The 24,260-nt window shown below is 51.0% G+C and overlaps 1 protein-coding gene across 3 annotated transcripts in view; it reads left to right on the forward strand.

Annotated features, from left to right (window-relative positions):
* LRRK1 (leucine rich repeat kinase 1) overlaps positions 1–24,260 on the forward strand; it is a 150,607-nt gene that overhangs the window by 88,546 nt on the left and 37,801 nt on the right. For all 3 annotated transcript variants that reach the window (XM_016927549.4, XM_063795446.1, XM_063795445.1), the window contains 14 exons: positions 725–951; positions 2,340–2,467; positions 2,572–2,735; positions 3,908–4,045; positions 6,222–6,334; positions 7,230–7,306; positions 12,959–13,088; positions 13,735–13,847; positions 14,268–14,482; positions 16,681–16,845; positions 17,849–18,021; positions 19,146–19,266; positions 19,523–19,682; positions 20,840–21,116. In XM_016927549.4, the coding sequence (XP_016783038.1) occupies positions 725–951; positions 2,340–2,467; positions 2,572–2,735; positions 3,908–4,045; positions 6,222–6,334; positions 7,230–7,306; positions 12,959–13,088; positions 13,735–13,847; positions 14,268–14,482; positions 16,681–16,845; positions 17,849–18,021; positions 19,146–19,266; positions 19,523–19,682; positions 20,840–21,116 (2,201 nt within the window). The remainder of the gene's footprint in view (positions 1–724; positions 952–2,339; positions 2,468–2,571; positions 2,736–3,907; positions 4,046–6,221; positions 6,335–7,229; positions 7,307–12,958; positions 13,089–13,734; positions 13,848–14,267; positions 14,483–16,680; positions 16,846–17,848; positions 18,022–19,145; positions 19,267–19,522; positions 19,683–20,839; positions 21,117–24,260) is intronic.

Below are 24,260 nucleotides of genomic sequence, written 5' to 3' on the forward strand. Positions count from 1 at the left end.
CTGCACTGCAGCCTGAGCAACAGACAAGACCCCATCTCAAAAAAAAAAAAAAAAAGAGGCTGGCCTCCTGCAAGAGACTGGCTTCCCGGGCTATTTGCTATAGATAAAGAGGTTGGTTTCCTAGGCAGGTCCCTGTGGGTCGTGGGTCTGAGTTCTATTTTTATATATTGTGTGGCCATCGCCTGTTTGTATCTCAGGCTCACTCTGAAAGCAGCCTGTCCACCAAGCACCCTGGCGCGGTGCGGGCAGCTGCAGGCGGCAGCTCCTCTAATCACAGGAAAGGCCGCCTTGAAGGGAGGTCAGAGACTTGGGTTTGGGAGTCGGCTTTCTTCTCCAGTCTGGGGGAGGCGCCTGGACGCTTCAGGGGGTTCAGCGGTCGCCTCTGCACGTGGACGATTCCGCCGCGCTGCTTCCCTGTGAGCCGCCTCTTAAGGGGCGGCACTGAGCCCACGCCCACCAGCGCCCTCTGGAGGTTGGAGGGTGACTTGCAGGCGCTGTGCACAGATTGCCTGTGAGATGCAGGTGCGGATGGGAACAGGTAGCTCTTCTGCACCCACCACCGTGGCAGGTGCTGGGGGCCGAGAAGGACATGTGCAGGCCTCTTGGGACCCCGGCTGGAGCAGGCACACAGACGCGCATTTGCATTAACCCTTGCTTTATTCCAAGCCCATGTGGGTCCTGAACTCACCCTCCACATGTGCTTTTCCCTTCTCTCCACCACCAGGCTCTCCGTGTGAAATGGTCCCATCTCAGACTGCCCTGGGTAGACCTAGACTGGCTCATAGACATCTCCTGCCAGATCACGGAGCTCGACCTTTCTGCCAACTGCCTGGCGACCCTCCCCTCGGTTATCCCCTGGGGCCTCATCAATCTCCGGAAGCTGAACCTCTCCGACAACCACCTGGGGGAGCTGCCTGGCGTGCAGTCATCGGACGAAATCATCTGTTCCAGGTGGCTCCCCGGCGTGTGACCGGAGCCGTGTGTGACCCCGCTGTCACCGTGGTGCTCCTGCACATGCTCCCGGGTTGTATTTTGTGGTTTTGGGGGAAAAATGTTCTGGCTAAAATAGGAGAAGGAGTTTTGCCTACCCTTAGGCAAGCCTCCCTTTCAGGTTAAAATAGAGAGGTTTAGAGAGATCATTTGTCTGGCCCAAGTTTACACAGCTCACCCGGGGACATGCGAATGCTTGCCTGAGATGCTTGTCTTGGTCCTGCCCAGGAATCAGATGAGGGCAGCCAAACCTTCCCACACTGGTGGATGCAATGGGGCTCTGAGGCACCAGCTTTTACTCTGCCTTCCAGGGAAAGTGGGAAGGGCCTCAGAGAAAGGGTTAACTCTGCAGGACTCTGGCAGCAGGTGGACAGTGTGGGCAGTCCAGGCTTGCTTCTTCTGGAGGCCTTGGAGGGAGACCTGAGCCTTACCCCTGAGCTTGCATGGAAGGAGGAATGACCTTAGTTGATTTCTTTATTTTTTATTTTTATTTTTATTTTTTTTTGAGACGGAGTCTCACTCTGCTGCCCAGCTGGAGTGCAGTGGCATAATCTCGGCTCGTGGCAACCTGCAACTCCCTGGTTCAAGCAATTCTCCTGTCTCAGCCTCCCGAGTAACTGGGATTACAGGCACATGCCACCACACCCAGCTAATTTTTTTATTTTTAGTAGAGACGGGGTTTCACCGTGTTGGCCAGGATGGTCTTGACCTCCTGACCTCATGATCCGCCTGCCTCGGCCTCCCAAAGTGCTGAGATTACAGGCATGAGCCACCGCACCTGGCCTGATTTCTTTTGGACACATAACTGCAAGTCCTCATTCCATAAAGGGTTGAATCGATTTTTAAAATGAAAAACGAAGGCTCTAAGTGAAGCAAGAGTCAAGAATGTTGGAAAGAGCTTGGGGTAGGCATTAACCCATGGGACTCCCAAGTGAGAACGGGAAAGAAGCCTGCACACCAGAACTTAAAGAGCAAGTGCCGTCCAAGTGAGGCCCTTCACGTGGGCCAGATGGACAGGTCCAGAAGGTTTAAAGCCCTGCTCTGTGGTCTCAGCAGCTTTCAGGGAACCTACTCATTTTGCTATTACATGCCTGCGAAGGATTCGAATCCCTGTTGGTCAGTGGGGCCAGGGCCCACCGATGAGAGATTTGTCTTTATCTACACAGGACACAGTAAGAGTTCTTCAAAAGAATTAAAAATCATATGCACTACATTTTCAATGCACACTCTTTAACCTTGCACGGGGAGAAAAAGAAAAAAAAATACACCTCTTGGTTTATAGAAAAATATGTAAATTTGGTGTTTTCCCTCTTTATTCTGATGCCTGCCTTCCTTCTTCTCCATCGCAGGCTACTTGAAATTGACATTTCCAGCAACAAGTTGTCCCACCTCCCTCCTGGATTCTTGCACCTCTCAAAACTTCAAAAACTGACAGCTTCAAAAAATTGTTTAGAAAAATTGTTCGAAGAAGAAAATGGTATGTTTTCTCATCAACCTGAGTGAAGTAGTCATTTTCTTCTTGGTAGGGATATTTTGACCAATTCATACTTTGTGTCTTTTTTTTTTTTTTTTTTTTTTTAGCCACTAACTGGATAGGTTTACGGAAGCTACAGGAACTTGATATATCTGACAATAAATTGACAGAACTCCCTGCCCTGTTCCTTCACTCTTTCAAGTCCCTCAATTCTCTGAATGTCTCCAGAAACAATCTGAAGGTGTTTCCAGATCCCTGGGCCTGCCCTTTGGTGAGTATCACACCAAAAGTCATGAAAGCCACAGTCAACTCTGCCTCTCAGCTGGCCTCAGAGAGCCCTCAGGTGCATTATGTCAGTTCATCCCCTCGGCAGCCAAGCCGGGTAGAAGGACCCGGTTCCCACATTGTAAGCATCGTCGCTCAGCATACAGCGAGGCTAAGTGTCCCAGGCAGATGACTCACCTGAAAGCCAGCCTGCCTGGCTCTGGGTTCAAGAGCCACCCAACAACACCCACAGAACTTTACCCAGGGACAGCTTTCACCCTGGCACAGGACGACTCATGCCTGAAAAAAGGAGGGTTCAGTTCTTTTAGGACAACTATCACATAAGAGTAAGAAATCAGGCCGGGCGCTATGGCTCACGCCTGTAATCCCAGCACTTTGGGAGGCCAAGGTGGGTGGATCACAAGGTCAGGAGATTGAGACCATCCTGGCCAACATGGTGAAACCCTGTCTCTACTAAAATTAAAAAAAAAAAAAAAAAAATTAGCTGGGCGTGGTGGCACGTGGCTGTAGTCCCAGCTACGCAGGAGGCTGAGGCCAGGGAATTGCTTTTACCGGGGAGGCAGAGGTTGCAGTGAGCCGAGATTGCACCATTGCACTCCAGTCTGGTGACAGAGCAAGACTCTGTCTCAAAAAAAAAAAAAAAAAAGCATCAATCTGCACTCGTAGCACTGCTGATTAAATGCTGTTTTTGCATCTGGGAAATTTTGCTTGTTAAAACAGATGGAATAGCATGAAGAATGTGTGTGTGTGCGTGCGTGTGTGTGTGTGTTATGGCTGTTGGTTTTAAACCAGGAAACTCTTCATCACTGGCATTAACATTCCTAGTCTGGCCATTCGTGTAGGGGAAACCAGCTTCTCTCTCCAGTGTGGTCCTGAATTGTTCCATTATTTCCCAGGACAATGGGCCGGATGTTCTGGAATGAAGGAAAAAGACCATGAGCTCCCCCAGGAAACCCCATTCCTGTCCCTTCCTTGGAGTAGGGGCGGGAGGACAAGGACAGTGAGGGTGTGCAGCCTTCCAGCAACACTCAGTCATCTTCATTAGAGGACATTATTGTAATGGTCCATTTTTAACATCAAATTTGGAAACAGTCTCACAGGCACCACTGCATTTAAAGGGCTAACTAATATACATTTTTTTTCTCGTCAATCTCTTAGAAATGTTGTAAAGCTTCCAGAAATGCCCTGGAATGTCTGCCAGACAAAATGGCTGTCTTTTGGAAAAATCACCTGAAGGATGTGGATTTCTCAGAAAACGCACTCAAAGAAGTTCCCCTGGGACTTTTCCAGCTTGATGTAAGGCTAATAGCCCTTTCTTTCTCATTTTCGGCTTTTGAGAGAAAATTGCTCCGTGTTGCAGTGAAATGTATGTGCTTTTCCTGAGCTTCTGAGATAAATATAAGGGGAAAAGGTGAAGAAAAAGTTCAGCTATCAAAAATATGCATGGCCACGAACAGCGATGAGGGTGGAATGTGGACAGCAGAAGCAGCTGTGTCAGGTGGTGGTGGGGTTATGGTTCGTATCCCTCAGGGCTTTCTTTAAGTCCACGGTCTGCCCATATATGAGGCTGAGTGGACACTGAGAGCTCCAGGAAGGGCCTTTCCACGGAGCCCTGTGTGCCTACCCCAGAATACGGGTACCTTCTCACTTTAGGTTGTTTTAGGTGGTTGGCAGGTCCTTAGGCAGACAGGCCGTGGATCACACCCATTGCTTGGAGCTCAGGGCCAACCCCAGAAGGGGCCCCATCAGTGCCTGCTAAAGGCATCAGGGCAGCCTCACCAGGGGCCCTGTGGTGGATCCCCAGGCAGAGTGCCCAGGCCACCCTGCACAGGCTTCAGCCCCCGGTCCTGCCAGGCCACTGCCAGGACCCCCACAGGCACTCCTCCAAGGCCCGGTGCAGCCTCTTGTGTGCGGCGACCCCCACAAGGCAGCGAAGGCCCCTTCAGCATGTGTATCCTCAGAGAGGACGGGCTGTCATGTCCTAGGCTCCTGACAAGCACAGGGCAAAGCCAGGGAACCAGGGACAGGACTCACGCTTCTCAGAAGAAAGGAGCCACGCGGAGGTGCCCCGGGGGGGTCCCACATCATACTCCTCGCAGGGTACTCCTGGCCTTCAGGCCTTGTCCACAGCCCCTGGGCCCCTGTTCTGAGTCTGTCTTCTCGTATTTCACACCAACAACTAGCAGGCTTGGATTTTTGGCTTCCCCCAAAGCCCAGAATCAGCAAATCAGGAGAGGCAGAGCCTTGTCCAGAGCTTCACTGTGGGCCTGCAGGGAATGTGTCTGCTCGAGGTCTCCTTCTCCACACTGGGAAGGGGTGGGTGGGCATGTGGGGGCTTGGGGGGCCCTGAGGCAGGGTCTCCATAGAATTTCAGCAGGTGGGGGCTGGCTGCAGCGGTTCTGATGGTGGGCGGTGGCGTAAGCCCCTTCAACAAGGAAGGAGACGGAAGCACCAGGAGGAGAGAATTTAATGTGGGGCAGCAAACAGCCTGTGGCCCTCCTGAGGCCACCCTGGTTGTGGGCGGGATAGTTGGTGGCTGTGGTGATGTCCTCAAGCAGGGAGATAGCATGTCTAAGGTACTCCTGCAAAGTAAAACGTGGGCCAGGCATGATGGCTCAGACCTGGGCATGGTGACTCAGAACGGTACTCCCAGCACTTTGCAAGGCCAAAATGGGGGGATTGCTTGAGGCCAGGAGTTTGAGGCTGTAGCAAGCTATGATCACACCGCTGCACTCCAGCCTAAGAAACAGAGCGAGACCCTATCTCTAAAAAAGTAAATAATAAAAAGAATAACAAAAAAAGAATAAAACGTGTTACAGGTGCAAGGTAGCCCCTCATCCCCCTTGGTGACTGGGTTCCCTGCAGGGTCTGTTTGCAGTAGGGCTAAGGGAGGGCTACCCACGAGGGGCACCCCAGACATGCTGATAATCCTGAGGGGCCCAGCTTGGGACTGTGTCGGCTAGCAGAGGGCATGTGGCTAGGGCAGTTACCCTTGATGGCACTGCCACCCCGTCCCCAGACCTGGGCTGGCCCAGGAGGCCACCCACCAGGAGGCGGCAGACACCAGCACTGTACTGCATGCCCCATGCCACCCCCACCAGCCGTGAGCCGTTGTCCTCCAAACCATCAGAGTCTGGCACTTTCCCCAGAGAGACACACCGGTCGGTAATCAGTACTCTTAAGAATCCTTAATGCTGACAGCTGCTTGGGCTCCTTTCACTCTAGAATAATTGCCTCTCACTGCCTTTGAGGGAGGAGCTCCTGTAGATAGATAGCCCCCGTCGCACTGTTTGGTATCATTTCGTGAGTTCGAAGAGGCTGCTGGGCCCCACACAGCTGGGATCTGCGTGAAGGAAAATTGGTTGGAATCGTTTGACTGCACGTGGTTGGGAACTGACTGGCTCTTCAGTCTCCCCTCCCTTCTTGTATCTGATGCTATCTTAGCTTCTCTCTCCCTCCCTCTCTCTCTCAGGCCCTCATGTTCTTGAGGTTACAGGGGAACCAGCTGGCGGCACTTCCACCTCAAGAGAAGTGGACCTGCAGGCAGCTCAAAACCCTGGATCTCTCCAGAAACCAACTTGGCAAGTAAGCAGGGGCCTCTCCTCCCTGGCCAATTCCAAAGGGTGTGTGGGGCCACGGTCGAGCAGGTCCTCTGAATGGTGGCATGTGAGTCTGCGAGGGCTGCTGAGCCGCCAGCTGGGGGCTTAACAACAGAAATCACTGCCTCACAGCCCTGGGGGCTGAAGTCCGAGGTGAGGGCGTGGGCAGGCCTGGTTGGTTTCTCCTGAGGCCCCTCTCCTTAGCTTGCGGATCCGTCTTCTCCCTGTGTCCTGGTGCGGTCAGGCCTCTGTTCATGTCTGTGACCTAATCTCCTCTTCTTATAAGGACACCAGTCGGATTGGATTAGAGTCCATCCTAATGACCTCATTTTAACTTAGTTACCTCCTTAACAGCCCTGTTTCCAAATACAGTCACATTCTGAGGAATTGGAGGTTAGGGCTTCGACACAGGAATGTGGGGGGAAACAGCCCCTAATGGTGTCCTCTCGTTTCTAATTTTTAGTCTGCTGGAGAATCTTGTCTCTCACTTCAGCCCAAACTGTAATTCTGTTCAAAAGTCTCTGCTGATCACTAACTGAAATGGACGTGGAATTGAATAAAAGCACCCAGCCCCAAAGCCTTCCAGTAGGTGGAAAGCCGGGATGAGCCCAGCCAGCCTCTGGAGACCAGCCGCCCCCGTTATTTGCAGAAGGCCACTTCTGCATATCACGGTGGAACTTGCACCCCAAGGAGGGCCCCTGCGGGGAGGGGTGGGGGCAGTGAAAAAGGCAGCCGCCACTGCAGCGTGCGCCCCTGCCAGGCCCTGAAGAGTTGCACATGAATTGCTCCCTATCTCCGTGGCTTGGCATTATAACATCACAGCCAAAAGTAATGTTTTTGTCGTGCTGGCCTCAAATTTTGTCTCTTTTTCCTCCCCCTAGAAATGAAGATGGACTGAAAACGAAGCGTATTGCCTTTTTCACCACCAGAGGTCGCCAGCGCTCCGGGACTGAGGCAGGTGTGTGTGGGTTGGGAGACGGTGTTCCCAGGTGAGACAGCCGGGGTAGCCTGGTTCCTGCTCCACCAAAGTGGGGATCGCCCTTATCTTGGGCCTTCCCCTTCAATGCCCTGTTGCGATGCCACAGATGTCCATGTTCAAATGAAAACCCTGCATATGAGCTGCGCCCATTCTTTCTGTCCCACGTGTGACACGCAGGTATCCTCAAGCCCCACTCTCCTGCGTGGAGGCCAGTGATGCCAGCAGCTAACATGTGCAGCTGATCTACACACCAGGCAGTGCCCTAGGCAGGTTACATATGTGAGAGTTTCTCATCCTCACAACGTGAGGTATGGGCCACATTTCCCCATTTTGCACGTGGGGAGACTGAGGCTCCCAGGGTGTCTGAGCTTGGCTGCCACACCAAAATACCATCGACCGAGTGCTTCAGCAGCAGACACTTATTTTCTCACAGTTCTGGAAGCTGGATATCTGAGAGGAGGGTGCCAGCACTGTCAGGGGCTTGCGAGGGCCTTCTTCCTGGCATCCTTCTCTCTATGTCCTGAGATAGTGAAGAGAGCGAGGACTCTGGTCTTTCTTCCTCTTCTTTTTTTTTTTTTTTCTTTGAGACTGAGTCTCGCTCTGTCACCCAGGCTGGAGTGCAGTGGCGCGATCTTGGCTCCCTGCAACCTCCGCCTCCCAGGTTCAAGCTATTCTCCTTCTTCAGCCTCCCGAGTAGCTGGGATTACAGGCATGTGCCACCATGCCTGGCTAATTTTGGTATTTTTGGAGATGAGCCACTGTGCCCGGCCCCTCTTCCTATAAGAACGTTAATCTCATCATAAGGGCCCCACCCTCATGACCTCATCCAAACCTAATTACAGCTCAAATATCCCGTCTCCAAATAGTAATTTTGTATTTTAATACAATACAGGATGCCAGGAAGAAGGCCCTCGCTAGCCCCTGACAGTGCTGGCACCCTCCTCTCAGATATCCAGGGTTTCACCATGTTGGCCAGGCTGGTCTTGAACTCCTGACCTCAAGTGATCCGCCTGCCTCGGCCTCCCAAAGTGCTGGGATTACAGGTGTGAGCCACCACGCCCGGCCCCTCTTCTTATAAGAATGTTAATCTCATCGTAAGGGCCCCACCCTCATGACCTCATCCAAACCTAATTACAGCTCAAATATCCCATCTCCAAATAGTGTCACATTGGGTATTAGAGCTTCGACATATGAATTTGGTGGGGGGCGGGGGACACAGTTCAATCCATGGCCTAGGGACTGACTGATTTGTCCCAGGTTGTGTGGCTGCTTCTCAGTAGCAGAGCCAGGTTTCATCCCAGGACTGTGGGACTTCAGCCCTGGACCAGCAGCTCTGTGCTGTTAAGTCTCTACTGCCACACAATGGCGTCTTGCAAAGCCCACGTGGATCATGGCCGCCTTTGGACCCACAGGCTGAGGTGAGGCCAAGGTTGCACAGGGGCTCGTGGTCTTCCCCAAAACTCAACAGAGACAGAACTTTCCTGGTTTTTGTGCTGGTCACACAACAAGGCCAGTTCAGCAGAGAGTACGTCTAGGTAAACAAGCTCTTTTTGTTCCATTATCTTCTGTGAGACACAGGGGAAGGTATGGAGCTGTCCCTTTCATTAAACAACCAGCTCTGCTTCTTAACCTCAAAGCTACGACTTCCAAAGCCAGCTCTGCTCACAGAAATATCCCTGAGGATGCTGGCCCAGAAAACCAGAACCCACATCCAAGTTGTTTTAAACATAATACAACTTTCTTCTTCGGTTTGATAGATGGTTGTTGGCAAGTACGGATAGTATGAGGTAGGGATGAGTGACGCCACAGAGGCCAGGACACATTTGCAGGAGGTGAACTAGGGAGTTTGCCGCTGCTATGCTCTTGGATGAACTGGTGTGCCTGTGTGTTGAGTATGATACACATAGAGATCTGTCCCATAAGAGCGTGTGTATTTATATGTGACTGAAAAAGGAATATCAGTGGACCAGATAAAAGAGTTCAAAAATAGACCTCAGTAAACATAGAAATACATCAGGAGTCCCCAGCGCCCCGCAGGAAGCGGACCGGTATTGGTCCCTGGCCTGCTAGGAACCAGGCCACACAGCAGGAGGTGAGCGGTGGGCCAGTGAGCATCAGTGCCACCTCCTGTCAGATCAGCGGCAGCACTGGATTCTCACAGGAGCGCGAACCCTATTGTGAACCGCGTCTGTGAGGGCTCTAGGTTGTGCCCTCCTTGTGAGAATCTAACGCCTGATGATCTGAGGTGGAACAGTTTCATCCCTAAACTGTCCCCCTCACCAATGCTGCAGTCCATGGAAAAATTGTCTTCCACAAAACCGGTCCCTGGTGCCAAAAAGGTTGGGGACTGTTATTATGTAATATATGACAAAGGCAGAATTTCAACTTAGTGTAAAAGGATGCTTGCGTGCGTTAATAAACGGTGTTGATATTCCTGCCTGGAAGGGGGACAAAACACGATACTAGATTACAACAATCAGGTTTAAGTATAAAAAAAGAAAACAATAACATTTAAGGAATATAGGTATAATTTCGCGATGAGGGAGATCTTTAAAATCTAGTTGGAAAATCCAGGAATAATTTTTTAAAAAGACTGAAATCGTTGGCTTCATAAACATTCAAAAATTGTGTTCAGTGGGAAGCATCATAAACCAAGTCATAATGCAAACAGACTAAGAAGAAATATTTGCAACACAAATTGTTGCAACACAAATTGGCTTAAGTCCCTGATATACAAACAATGCTTACAAATTGATTAAAAAAAAAAAAGACAACACAATAGGCAAAAAAAATGGGCAAGGGATATAAACAATTTGCAGAAAAGGAAGTCCAGAGGGCCAGGAAACAAATGAAAAGGTCCTTAACCACACGAATAGGGAAATGCAATTATGAATTTCATAACTGATCCTTTTATAAATGAAGGGCCTTAGGACTTTAGAAATTGAGTCCAGACATAGGGATTTCACTTAGAAGAAAGGGGAAACAAACACCATCTTCTCCTTCATGCCAGACGGGATGATGGGTATGAGAACAGGAGCTAGTGTAGACATCGGTCACGCAAGCCACTTGCTGTGTGGATTAGAAACGTGTCTCCAGTTTAGAAATGCCGAATCCTTCCTGGGACCACAGAGGAGTGTGCAAGGAAGTGGGCTCAGCACTCAATGAGACGCCAGTGGGGAAAGTCACAGGCATGCATGGAAAAGCACCATAGGACTACGCGCAGTACCAATGCTCTAGAAAGTGACAGCTGGCAGCCCGCAGAAGTACGTCTGGGGAGCCATGTGAGGGGGCCGCGCCCCTGGGAGGTTCTCTGGCAGAGGTGAATCTTGGCCTTGGCGGATGACAAAGGCCTCTTGATTCTTTAAACTTCATCTAGAAAGTTGAGGCCCACACCTGAGTGAAAAGAAGGCGGCTCTTTGCAAACCCTTTTCCTCAGTAGGGTTATTCTCCCAGGGCCATGGACCCTTGGGTAAGGAATTATCTACAAAAGACAGCTTGTTTGCAGTAGGATAGTAAAATTCCAAGTAGATTTATGTACATTCAAATAGTCATATTTGTGCAGTGGCCTCATCCAAAAATAATTTGGATGGCCGTTTTTACGGTAAAAATCAGACCAGCAGAGTCATAAATAACTTATGAATAAATAATTACAGTTCTTAAATACCTTGAACTGTGTTCTCCCCAGCTCAGTGCCCATCGTTTTCAACACTGGGCCAGGAGGTCTGTTACAGGTGTTGCCTCTGTTTGCAATCATAGCTCATTATTCCAGCCGTCTCTTACTTAAAGAGGCTTCATAAACACCGAAGCGAAACTTTAAAAGTTTGGAAAGCACAGAGGCCAGGTGTTTAGAATGTGTTCTCTGGGGAGAAAGTAAGCCTTTCTCATTATGACGTTCTTTCATGAAAACGTGAATTAGGGCAGGCTAATATTGATCATCTTTTTTCATTGAAGGAAAAAAAAGGAAGCTTTTTGAACATTTCCTTACCTAGCAAGGACTCATACAAAGCCATCTTTAGAGGGCCGGTGCACCTTTATTTCCACAGGAGCCCCTGCAGTGAGTCCCATTCACAGTGCAGCTGGCTGGGCAGGTTTTCCAGGCATTGGTTTTGGTATTCCATTATCGGCTCTCCCTGAATGTTCTCAGAGGCCAGGTTACCCATTACCATTGTTATTGCGGCTACATGTGTGGAGGAAAGCCAGAGCCGAGGCGGGGTAGCTATGATCAAGGGCAACCGAGCCTGGTTTCAGCCCAACAAAAGAACTCCGGCTTCTCTATTTTCCATGTCTGGCAGGGAACCCTATGAGAGGGCTTTGAGGCAGTTGTTTAATCTTGAATTCTCCGAGCTCCCAGGCATGCTGTCCTGCCCCCTCTCCAGGCCTTAGTAGGGAGGATAAAAGCACTTCAGAGATTCTGCTGAAATCCAAACCTCTGATTCCCATCAGTGTGCGTTTCCAAGCTCTTTCTCACTTCAAATGCTCTGGTGCCCGTGGAAGCAGCAAATTTGACATGATTTTCATGGTAATCTCATAGTGAGCCTAATTAATAAAGTCACTTAAATACTAAACAGTTGGCTGGCTTTTCAAAGAATGGCATCGTAAGAAGCATAAAAACAGCCAACTGTGGTATATTTTCATTAACTAGCTTTTTTTCATGGAAAAAGCAGTGCATGTATATTTTAAAACACCGTTTTTGAACAGTAGCAAAGGGCATGGGATAAATATTCAGTCCTCTAGTAATTCCTTTCCCCAGAGACAACTATGGAGTTCAGTGCATCTCTGGTAACCATTGTGTTCCTGTCTAACAACTGTAACCTCTGGGCATACACATGTGCAGGTGTGGTGTGTGTGCATATAACATATACACGGTGTGCATGTGTGTGCATGCATGTGTGCACACATTTTCTGCTACACTAATAGGCCTTCTAGATATCCGGTTCTGAACTTTTTTTTTTTTTTTTTTTTTTTTTTTTTTGAGATGGAGTCTTGCTCTGTCACCCAGGCTGGAGTGCAGTGGCACAATCTCAACTCACTGCAACCTCCACCTCCCAGGTTCAAGTAATTCTCCTGCCTCAGCCCCCCGAGTAGCTGGGATTACAGGTGCCCACCATCACGCCTGGCTAATTTTTGTATCTTTAGTAGAGACAGGGTTTTACCATCTTGGCCAGCCTGGTCTTGAACTCCTGACCTCGTGATCCCCCTGCCTCGGCCTCCCAAAGTGCTGGGATTACAGGCGTGAGCCACCAGCCTGGCGCACCTTGCCTTTTCAATTGATGGGTAGCTCTTGAGTATTACTTCATACCCCCATATATGTAGACCTGCCCCATACTTTGTAATAGCTGCAATTATTCTATTACTCATTGAACCAACCCCCTGTGGCTGGACACATAGGTTGTTGTAGATTGTCCTCTATCTCTGCCACTGAGTGTCCTCATTCTCACATCTTTGCCACACATGCATGCAAGGCTGTCTGTAGAATGAGAATTGCTAGGTCGAAGAGGTGAGCATTTTGTTCTGATAGGCTTGCCAAAATGCCCTCTGGAGGTTGCATCAGTTTATACGCCCACCTGGTCACCACGCTGTGACGGTCCAGAATTATTTTTAAATGCAGTCTGCTTTGCCATGTCTTTGCAGCATGTGTGCTGGAATTTCCGGCCTTCCTAAGTGAGTCTTTGGAAGTCCTTTGCCTGAACGACAACCACCTCGACACAGTCCCTCCCTCGGTTTGCCTACTGAAGAGCTTATCAGAGCTCTACTTGGGAAAGTAAGTACACATCTGGAGGGGCCGTGCTGGCTCTGCTGGCCCAGAGAGGCAGAATGCCCATCCCTAAACCAACTGGGACACAGAAAGCCAGGCAGAAAGAAGCCATCTACTTTCCAAGAAGCAGTAGTGGGATTTTCGGAACAGGGCTTGATCAAGGAGGTGGGGAGAAAGGAAGATGGAGTAGCGATGCAATGATACACACTTTCGCTACATCACTCGGGCTGTGATGAGGAGAACCAGTCAATCATTCATCCTTTCATTACTGAGCTCCCATTGCATGCCAGCTACTGCCAGGGGTTCTAGGCAGTGTGCAAAGCTTGATGAGAGTGTAAAATGTTATATTAATATTAAAGGGACATCGCCTTCTCGGGAAGAGGTAGTGATCATCTTTATGGGGATGTAATTAGTAGCAGAGACAGGAAAGTTGGGGGAGGGGACCCAATTCTAAGCCGTGGGGATTTGCAGAAGACAGAGCTGCCGTTTCTATCACTGATCCTCCAGGAGAAAGGCTTTGGAATTAGTGTTGAAATCAGGGCTCAAAGTGTGGGGTCTGGGGTGCAGGCTGCAGAGGCTGACAGGAGCCACGTGTGTGTGTGTGCATGTGTGTGTGTGTGTATTCTCTCGTGGTGGACACATCTGTCTTCAGCAACCCTGGCCTCCGGGAGCTCCCTCCTGAGCTGGGGCAGCTGGGCAACCTCTGGCAGCTGGACACTGAAGACCTGACCATCAGCAATGTGCCTGCAGAAATCCGAAAAGAAGGTAGGGCTTCCGCAGCCCTGTCCCCTGCCATCACCTCTTGGAAAGACAACTCCAGTCCACTTGTTAAGTTCTGGGGGTGGAGACAGTTGGTGACCCATGGAGCCCAGCTCCAGGTTCCAGATTTGGCAAGATGCTGTAAAATTGTCCCTAGCAATCGTTACTGAGGGTCACTATACTGAGAAGGACCAGGTGATACAACTGTGACCTCCTGGGCAGCAAGGATTTTGTCCATAGGTTCTTGCCTCTTAGAGTTCGCTTTTGGGGTGGTTAGTGTCATGCCTTCCCTCCCCCTGATCCAGTAGTCTTCCTTAACTGTCCCCACTAAAACACAAAGGAGTTCCTTCACAACAGGATTTTGTGTCCTAAGAGATGTGAGCATGTTTCCACGCAGCTCCCCTTCCCCTTAATGATTTCGCACAGGCCCCAAAGCAATGCTGTCTTACCTGCGTGCTCAGCTGCGGAAAGCGGAGAAGTGCAAGCTGATGAAGATGATTATCGTGGGTCCCCCGCGCCAGGGCAAGTCCACCCTCCTGGAGATCTTACAGACGGGGAGGGCCCCCCAGGTGGTGCACGGAGAGGCCACCATCAGGACCACCAAGTGGGAGCTCCAGAGGCCGGCTGGCTCGAGAGCCAAGGTCAAGGATGGTCAGCGTGCAGAGTCCCTGTGGGTGGGAGGGACATCCCTTGGACTCCTTCTCCCTTCTCCCCAGAGAGCCCAGGATTTTCTCAGCCTCGTGTCCAAAGCTCAGGCCCTTTGCAGGAGCCACTGTGTACCGTTCCATACCAGCTTCTGCCAAGAGCAGCGAATCATTTCTTAATATGACTTTGTGATTTTTTCTTTTTCTTTTTTTTTTTTTCTCTTGAGACAGGGTTTCACTGTGTCACTCAGGCTGGATGCATCCTCAACCTCCCCAGCTTAAATGATCCCCCTGCCCTGTATGTTTCTGTTATAGTTACTTGAGGCTCTGGGACAGTGGTTCTTAACCCCGGCTGTCTGTTAGATTCCCTTGAGGGGCTTTTAAAGATAGCAATTCCCAGGCCTCACCTCACTGCTCTCTGACCCCAAGGATTCAAGTTCAAGTGGTCTGGGATAAGGCACCCCCAGGGCTGAGAGCTAACCACTGTTGCAGGCAGTGAAACACACCAGCATCTGCCCCCTGATGAGGAGGCTAAAAGCACTCTGGGACTTAACGCCCTGCCCTCCCTGACACCTGCTTTCACCCCAGGTTCTGAAAAGTCCTGTTTCTAAGCCCTACTTAAAATGAATCCATCACTGCTTGAACCCGGGAGGTGGAGGTCGCAGTGAGCCGAGATCATGCCACTGCACTCCAGCCTGGCGACAGAGCAAGACTCCATTCAAAAAAAAATTTTGAGTCCATCCATAAACTTCTTAATCATCTTGCTTTCCATTCAGTGCCAGGCAAATGGAAATGAACATTTTCCTGTTCATGTAACAGAGAAAAGAGCCATGGACTGTTGGTGGGAACTCCATCCCTGGAATAGAGCAGGGGCAGTTAGCCCTTTCTCTGAGCTCGGGGAATGAACACACATAGATAAGGCCATCCTCATCAACTGTATTTGGATTTCTGCCACCCTGTGATTCCTCGGGATCCAAGGGGCAAGGAGGCTGCTTCACTGTGGAAAACTGAGGAGGCTTGAGATCCAGATGGTCCATGATTTTCCCCCAAAGCTCCCACGCACAGTGCCAACCAAACACTGCAGCTTCTTCCACACACAACCACTTTCCAAACCTGCTTTGAAAAAGTAGGCATTGAAGCTGTGCATCTGTTCTAACACGGACTTGGAAGCTGGTCCTCCAAGGGGTGAAGCGCTGCCTGTTGGGGCCAGAACAATCAAACATGACAATCAACGCCAGGCCAATCCTAGAACATTCCAGGAGCAAATCTAGCTGACTCGAGTCTGAAGGTTCTCTCCAGGAACCAGAATCCTCTGCATTCTCTCCTGCTTTGCCTTTTTCTTAACAGTTATGCAATCTCATTTCTTCTCTTAGCTTCCTCTAGCTGAGGCCTGAGGGGTGAATTCGTGCTTCTATTTTTCCTGACCTTCACCCCCACTTCCTTTCTGCGATGATTAAAACCCCCTACCCTTTAGTGGAAGGACAATCCTGTGAAGGCTGAGCCCGCCGCTCTCTCTGTGGCCGGCCTCAGCCAGTTGAGAACAGCTGTTTTCATCTTTATACAAAACCAGGTCAGCACACTGTGTCTTGGAGGCTGATGCTGCCTCACAGAGATGACTCCTTTCTGTAGAAAACTGCAGCCTTAGCATCCAGGGCCAGACTCTTACCTCATGCAATGATAGAGAAACCACCGTTTACACAGCCGTTCCCGGCAGCCCAACAGCTCATCTTTTGTTTGATTCCCACAGGGTGGGAGGGAGTTTCCCAGCATCCTTGGTGGGCGCCACCCTCTGAGCCCCACAAGTTCAGAGGCCCATCTCCTCCTCCTGCCCTGGCACACAGGGAGGCTGAACCCCAGTGCAAGCCGTGACATCAGAGCACAGCTTCCTCCCACAGGGCATCCCCTACCCATCTGCAGCCCAGACAGAGCCAGGCCCTCTGAAGTCTGTCCAGGGCCTGGCCTCTGCTCTGCTAGGAGTAGACAGAAGTCCCAGAAGCCCACCCCCATGCCATCGGGCCCCTGTCCCTCGCCCGGATAACTGTTTCCTAAGAAACAATAGAGTGTCCAGAACTTTTCCACGGTTGTTTTTTCAGACCCCTGAGTCCAGCCTCCAGAGTTATCCGTTGTCTCCGTTTGGTTGACTGAAGCCTTTGTCTCTAAAATGCCTCCCTGTCGCTGCCTTGTTGCTCAAGTAGGTTGAGTCCGTGGAGTTCAACGTCTGGGACATCGGGGGACCGGCCAGCATGGCCACTGTCAACCAGTGCTTCTTCACGGACAAGGCCCTGTACGTGGTGGTCTGGAACCTGGCGCTGGGGGAGGAGGCCGTGGCCAACCTCCAGTTCTGGCTGCTCAACATCGAGGTGAGGACACCAGACGCCAGCCCTGCCATTTCAGTGCCCAGAGCTTTGCAGGTCCCACTGCTTCCCTCAAGCATCCCCTGTACTGAGAAAAAAAAAGGGGGTTATGTTCCATGGAGGGCCCCAGAACCGTGGTCCTGCTTGCTTTTCACAGTGAGGCACTTGAAACCTTCCTCTGTTGAGGGCTGGTGATGTAATTTCCCCGCTTCCCTTAAATTTGGGAACCCCCACCCTTGGATCCAAAAGCAGAGCAGGGTTCCCTTCCTGTTATAAAGATGTCCTTGTCTCCCTGCCTCTGATGGCTGCTGTCATGTCTGAAGGGTCAGAAATCCCTCCCCACAAGTCCAACTCAGCACCATCTGTGGAGGAGGTCACAGAACACCATAGACACCCCTCAATGCAGCAGTCCCTCAGGTTCACGGAGAATGAGGAGCACAGGTGCTGCCTGGGCTGACATCCTGTAGCGCAGTCGGTTTTGCATTACTATAAAGGAATGACTGAGACTGGGTAATTTATGAAGAAAAGAGGTTCATTTGGCTCACAGTTCCACAGACTATACAAGCATGGCTTCAGCATCTGCGTGGCTTTTGGTTAGGCCTCAGGAAGCTTTTAGTCATGGCAGAAGGGAAGGAGAGCCAGCATGTCACATAGTGAGAGAGGGAGCAGGAGAGACAGGAGGAGGAGCCAGGCTCCTTTCCACAATCAGCTCCTCTGTGAACTGACATAGGGTGAACGCACCCATTACTGCAGGAGGGCGCCAAGCCATTCATGAGGGATCTGGCCCCATGACCCAACCTCCCATCAGGCCTCACCTCCAACACTGGGGATCACATTTCAACATAAGATTTGGAGGAGACAAACATCCAAACCGTCTCAAGGCTACAGATTGGTGGCTGAGCAAGGGCCGTGGCATCCAGGGTCAGCGCACCTGCACAGCTGGGAGCTCTGTGCTGTCCCTTGTTCCGTGAACAGAGACAATACTCAGCCGTGGGGTTCTCTGTTGCAGGCCAAGGCCCCAAACGCCGTGGTGCTGGTGGTCGGGACGCACCTGGATTTAATTGAAGCCAAGTTCCGTGTGGAAAGGATTGCAACGCTGCGTGCCTATGTGCTGGCACTCTGCCGCTCCCCCTCTGGCTCCAGGGCCACAGGCTTCCCAGACATCACCTTCAAACACTTACAGTGAGTGCCCAGCGTCGGGCAGCTCCTGCCTTCTTGTGGGTGCCAGTCGTTGATCTTTCCTGGGATCAGCTTGCAGAGAGCTCCTGAGTCTGGGTGGGGCTAGGCCCCTTCCCTGGCCAAGGGTGGCCATCCACAGAGCTGACCCAGCCTTGGGGAGGGTGAAGACCTACCAGACGGCTGGCTGGGTGAGGCCTGGAGGTGCCCCTCTTTGCTTCCTTTCTGCCCCATCCCCGCCCCAAGGGCCAGTGCTGAAAATGCATGGTGCCTATTGAACCAGGAGACTGAACGTGGGCACCACCCAACCAATTGCTGCCCATCTCATTTGTTGATCACTGATCAAGGACAGACCCTGGGGGCGGGAGGGCCAGCCCTTCCATTGGGTCTGAGTGGTCCTGATAGCAGCCTTTGAGTCACAGAGGGCCAAGAGTTGGGAGGGGCTTTCAATTAGGCATCACGACGTGTCCATACAGATAAGTCCAATTGCCCTGGGCTGACCGCCTGTCACTGGACTTTCACAACAGCCCTGTAGGTTGTGGGGATTGTTTGCCACTTTGTAGGTGAAGAAGCTGAGGTTCAGCAAGTTAAGTGTGCCCTAATGGGAGTAAAATACACTGCACATTGCATTAGCTGCACTGATGGCTCTCGGATTCCCTCGCCCGGGGCGGAGCGCCACGGGTACTGGTGCATGGGTCAGCCTGGGACACATTGGCCTGGCTCGGAATACAGGATGAGGCTGTCAGGAATTCCTGCTTTGCCCTTGAGAAAGTCCCATGGGGTCTGTGATAAGAGGAGCCCTGGCTCTGGGTCAGAACCCGAGTCCAGCCTGCGTGAGCCTGTGCCTGCCCAGCCTGTACCCTTGGGGGTCTCGATGTACCTCTGCACCTCACTTTCCTCCTCCGTGAGGTGCCATGTTTAGTCTGGGAAGACAAACTAAAGCGACACAGTGTGGGGCACCCAGCACAGTGATTTGCAGAAAGCAAGGCCTCAATAAACTTCTTGTGTTGTCTTTCACGAGTTCTCCAGACTTGCCAGCGCTCAGGACAAACCTCTCGGGGAAACAGAGAAGCAGCAGTGCTTCCTCGGAGTGGGGCATGATGAGTAAAGACGGGTCTTTTTGCTCACAGTGAGATTTCCTGCAAGAGCCTGGAAGGTCAGGAAGGGCTGCGGCAGCTGATTTTCCACGTCACGTGCAGCATGAAGGACGTGGGCAGCACCATCGGCTGCCAGCGACTGGCAGGGCGGCTGGTGGGTACCTTGGTGGTCCAGTTTAAACCAGTGCGCCTGCTTCCCATTGTTGGGGGTCCTCACTTCCCCCTCTCTCCTGTGAAGCCCATGTCTTTGTGGCAAGGCTCGGTGGTTCCTGGTGAGGGAGGGTCAGGATGGAAGATAGTGGGTGGAAAAGTCCCACCCCCTCAGGCCACAGGGGCCGGGCAGGATCTGCCCAAGCTGGCAGGTGTGCCTTGGGACCTGAGAGACCCTGCCTCGCCCAACTGTCCCCCAGATCCCCAGGAGCTACCTGAGCCTGCAGGAGGCCGTGCTGGCAGAGCAGCAGCGCCGCAGCCGGGACGACGACGTGCAGTACCTGACGGACAGGCAGCTGGAGCAGCTGGTGGAGCAGACGCCCGACAACGACATCAAAGACTACGAGGACCTGCAGTCAGGTGGGTGGGGCTGGGGTGGGCGGCAGGGTGCCCGTGAGAAATGGAACTGTCTGTACTTGCTAACTTCAGCTTGGCCTCAGCAATGAATGAGAGACCGACACCCAGCCTGCGTTTCTGCCTTCCATCCCCCTCCCCTTCCTTCTTCCCTCTCACCCTTCTTTCCTTGGAGGGAGACAACACAAACAGCTACTCTACACCAGCATTGTGTTTGCCACGAGGACAGACATACAAGCTGATGGACTGGCCCCTGCCCTCCGGGGCTGATGTTCAGTCAGGGAGACAGAGGTCAAACAGTTACAATTGATTCTCATTAGCCACAGGACTGACGTTCTGTAAAGTCACCGTGATCACTGAAATAGCGAATACTGAACCAGTGCTCCTAGGAGAGACGCAGGGTTCGGCTCCTGCGAGCCTCTGGTCACAACATACTCACCAGCCCGTCAGTACAGAACCTTGTTTTATGTGTGTTGCTGCTTAAAGATGCCATACTTAACATATGTTGTTGATTTGTTGGCATTGAACTCACGGCTGACAGCACTATTGCTCATTTATGAACAAAGCTTATCTAACACACAGGTTTCCTCCATAAGGCACATCGCAGCCTTCTCACGCTTAGGGAACTAAACAGCGTTTCAGCGCTTCACTAGGGACCATTTTGAACAGTGAAAGCATCAACAAAAAGCACAAAAATTCAAAAAACATGGCACTGACATAGACCACTAAGCAGGCAGCTGTTTTCAGCATGAGAGCTGAGAGTGTTGCCCTGTTCAGCCTCCGCTGGCAACATGCACATTGGTCAATGCAAATTTTTCACCGCTCAGCACATGTCTGCAAATAACCGCAGGAGTGCTGATTTGGGGGTTGCAGATGAATTTTAGCAAGAAGGTGAATTTGCAAAGGCAAAATCCACAAATAATGAGGATCAAGTGTAGTTACCCAGGCGGCCATCAGCTTAGGACTTTGGCAAGAGTTACCAGGGGCCACCAGGGCACCTGTGATCAGGCTGCCAGCCCACCTGAAGGGTCCAGCATGTGGGACATGTTGGTTTCTTCTTAGGAATAATTTGTGACCTGGGTCCTCTTGGAAAGAGGGCCACCCCAGAGTCCCTTTCGCTCCTTTGTCTAACGGCTGCTTCCTCCTCTCCTTGCCTGGGGCAGCCATCAGCTTCCTCATAGAAACCGGCACCCTGCTCCATTTCCCGGACACCAGCCACGGCCTGAGGAACCTCTACTTCCTCGACCCTATTTGGCTCTCCGAATGTCTGCAGAGGATCTTTAATATTAAGGGCTCTCGGTCAGTGGCCAAGAATGGGGTGATCAGAGCAGAAGACCTCAGGATGCTGCTGGTGGGGACTGGCTTCACACAGCAGACGGAAGAGCAGTACTTCCAGTTCCTGGCCAAGTTCGAGATCGCCCTGCCCGTCGCCAATGACAGGTGAGGACACAACTTAACATGCCAGGCTGTGCAGGTTGCTCCCCGAAAGAGGGAGTTGGGGTCTGGAGCCACTGGTGGCCTGAACAAGATTTCCAGGGATCAGTGCTGCCACTGCTGCCCCCTAGGGACAGGCCAGCACCTGATGACCTGCCTGCCGGGCCTGGGTCGGCAGGACAGTGAGCATGGCTGGCCGCTCCCTCCTGTGCCACGGGCTTCTCTGTTCAGGGAGTTAAAAGAAATCCACTTATTGAAAAAGTGTAGGAAAACATGAAAGGATGTCATTAAAAATAATTTGTGGGAATTTCACTTTACAGGGGCTTGATTGCTTGATTATTTGGTAAATGAGAGTGAGTGGCCAGGTGAGGTGGCTCACACCTTTAATCCCAACTCTTTGGGAGGCCGAGGTGGCCAGATCAATTGAGGTCAGGAGTTCAAGTCCAGCCTGACCAACATGGTGAAACCCCGTTTCTACTAAAAATACAAAAATTAGCCAGGCATGGTGGTGCATGCCTGTAATCCCAGCTACTTGGGAGACTGAAGCAGGAGAATTGCTTGAACCCAGGAGGCAGAGGTTGCAGTGAACAGAGATCACAGCTCTGCACTCCAGCCTCGGCAACAGAGCGAGACTCCTTCTCAAAAAAAAAAAAAGTGAGTGACTAGGATGTGCATACTAATTACACAGCCCGGTTCAAAATGCAGTCCAACGTGATTAAATCATGAGAGCAACATCATCAGCTACTCCAGGGTGGATGGTCCGAGGGTCAAATAGAGGCATTCCATATAGTAGCTAATCATTGCCTCTTTCTGTGGACTTCTCCTGGATCTGTAACATACCCAGGTCTCCCCAGTCCTAAACTGCAAACAAAACAAATGAGCCTCTCCTCCTTTTCCTCCTTTCCTTGCTCCCCAGCACCTGCCGCTCCTCATGACTTTGTGCTGGTCGCCAGGTAGCCCTCTAGGTGCCCCCAGGTACCTCTGCTGTCCTCTGCTGACCCTGCCCCAAGTACTGACCCTCCCCTCTGGAGGGCCTTCTCCATAGAGGACCTTGCCACCCTCCCTCCCAGCCCCCAGTGTCCTCAGCAGGCCCCTCCCCTGCACTTTGCCCAAGCCATCAATTCAGCTGCCTTGGTCCTCCATGCAGCTTTGGGGTCCTCCTTGGTCCGCCAAAGGAAGAATCCTCAGATTTTCAGCAGGGCCCAGCCTCCAGAGGCTCAGGCCTGGGCTTCCAAATTGCTCCCACGTGGAAGTCTGGCACGGTGACTGACACAGCATGTCTGAGACACCTGCCTTCTCTCCTCTGCTGTGTGGTCCCACCGATCACCTTCCCCACCCCCCACCCACGGAACTGTGCTCAGGGAGTGGCACTCTAGGCTCCAAATTCCTCCCTGTACCCCTGACACCCACTCCTCACCCCACCTGCCATGACATGGCCCTGCCATCTCCCAGTGAAACAATTCTGCTGACAGCCCCTTTCCTCCTTGTGACACCCATACCTGCTTCTGTTTTTGTTTGTTTATTTACAAAGATTTTTTCCATAAGTTATCGGGGTACAGTTGGTATTTGGTTACGTAAGTTCTTTAGTGGTGATTTATGAGATTTTTGGTGCACCATCACCCGAGCAGTATACACTGCACCCTATTTGTGTCTTTTATCCCTTGCCCACCTCCCACTCTCCCCCAAGTCCCCAAAGTCCATTGTATCATTCTTACGCCTTTGCATCCTCACAGCTTAGCTCCCATATATCAGTGAGAACATACAATGTTTGGTTTCCCATTCCTGAGTTACTTCACTTAGAATAATAGTCTCCAGTCTCATCCAGGTCACTGCAAATGCTGTTAATTCATTCCTTTTTATGGCTGAGTAGTGTTCCATCATAGGTAGTTTACTTACAGTGAAATGCCCAGATTGCTAGTGTTCAAAACAATGACTTTTGACAAATGCATACAACTGTGCAACCAGCACCTGCCTCAAGACACAGAATGTTCCTGTCATACTGGAAGTTCCGCCAGATGCCCTTCCAGTCGCTTCCCATCCGTGTCAGCACCAGCACTCTGACTTCCAGCACCAGAGCCTGTTTTTGAACTTCTGTTTTTAGTGTTTCCTGTTCTTGAACTTCTCAACTGCACAGAGTCACACGATATGGTCTCTAATTGGCTTCTCGCACTAAACATCATGCCTTTGAGATCCATCCATGCGGTTGTGTGTATCAGGAGTTTGTTCTTTCTGTTGCTGAGTAGTATTCCATTGTATGGCTTTACCGCAATTTGTTTATCCACTCAGCTGTTGATAGGCATTTGGATGGTTTCCAGCTTTGGGCTATGATGAATAACACTGCTGTAAACAGTCTTAAGTCTTTTTGGAGACACATGTTTTCATTTCTCTTGGATCAAAACCAGGAGTGGAATTGCTGGGTAATAGAGTGTAAGTTTAATTTTATAAGAAATCACCAGGCTGTCCCCCAAGAGACTGTACACTCCATTTCCTCCCCACTATTTTTTTTTTTTTTTTTTTTGAGATGGAGTCTCGCTCTGTCGCCCAGACTGCAGTGCAGTGGCACGATCTCGGCTCATTACAAGCTCTGCCTCCCGGGTTCTCGCCATTCTCCTGCCTCAGCCTCCAAAGTAGCTGGGACTACAGGCGCCCACCACTGCGCCTGGCTAATTTTTTATATTTTTAGTAGAGACAGGGTTTCACCGTGTTATCCAGGATGGTCTCGATCTCCTGACCTCGTGATCCGCCTGCCTTGGCCTCCCAAAGTGCTGGGATTACAGGGGTGAGCCACTGCGCCGGCCTCCTCCCCAATATTTGTTGTCTGTAGGTCTTTCTGATTTTAGCTGTTCCAGTGGATGTGAGCTTGTACTTGACTGTGGCTTTACTTTACATTTTCTTCATGACTAATGAGGTCGAGCACCTTTCGTGAGCTTATTGGCCGTTGGTATATCTTCTTTTGTGAAGTCTCTATTCAAGTTTTATGCCTATTTTATGATTAGAATGTTTTCCTTTTTGGTACTGATATGTACTTCTTTATATCTTCTGGATACAAGTTCTTTTTTTATTATACTTTAAGTTCTAGGGTACATGTGCACAACGTGCAGGTTTGTTACATATGTACACATGTGCCATATTGTGCTGCACCCATTAACT

This window comes from Pan troglodytes, chromosome 16 (assembly GCF_028858775.2).
Source record: "Pan troglodytes isolate AG18354 chromosome 16, NHGRI_mPanTro3-v2.0_pri, whole genome shotgun sequence".
NCBI lineage: Eukaryota > Metazoa > Chordata > Mammalia > Primates > Hominidae > Pan > Pan troglodytes.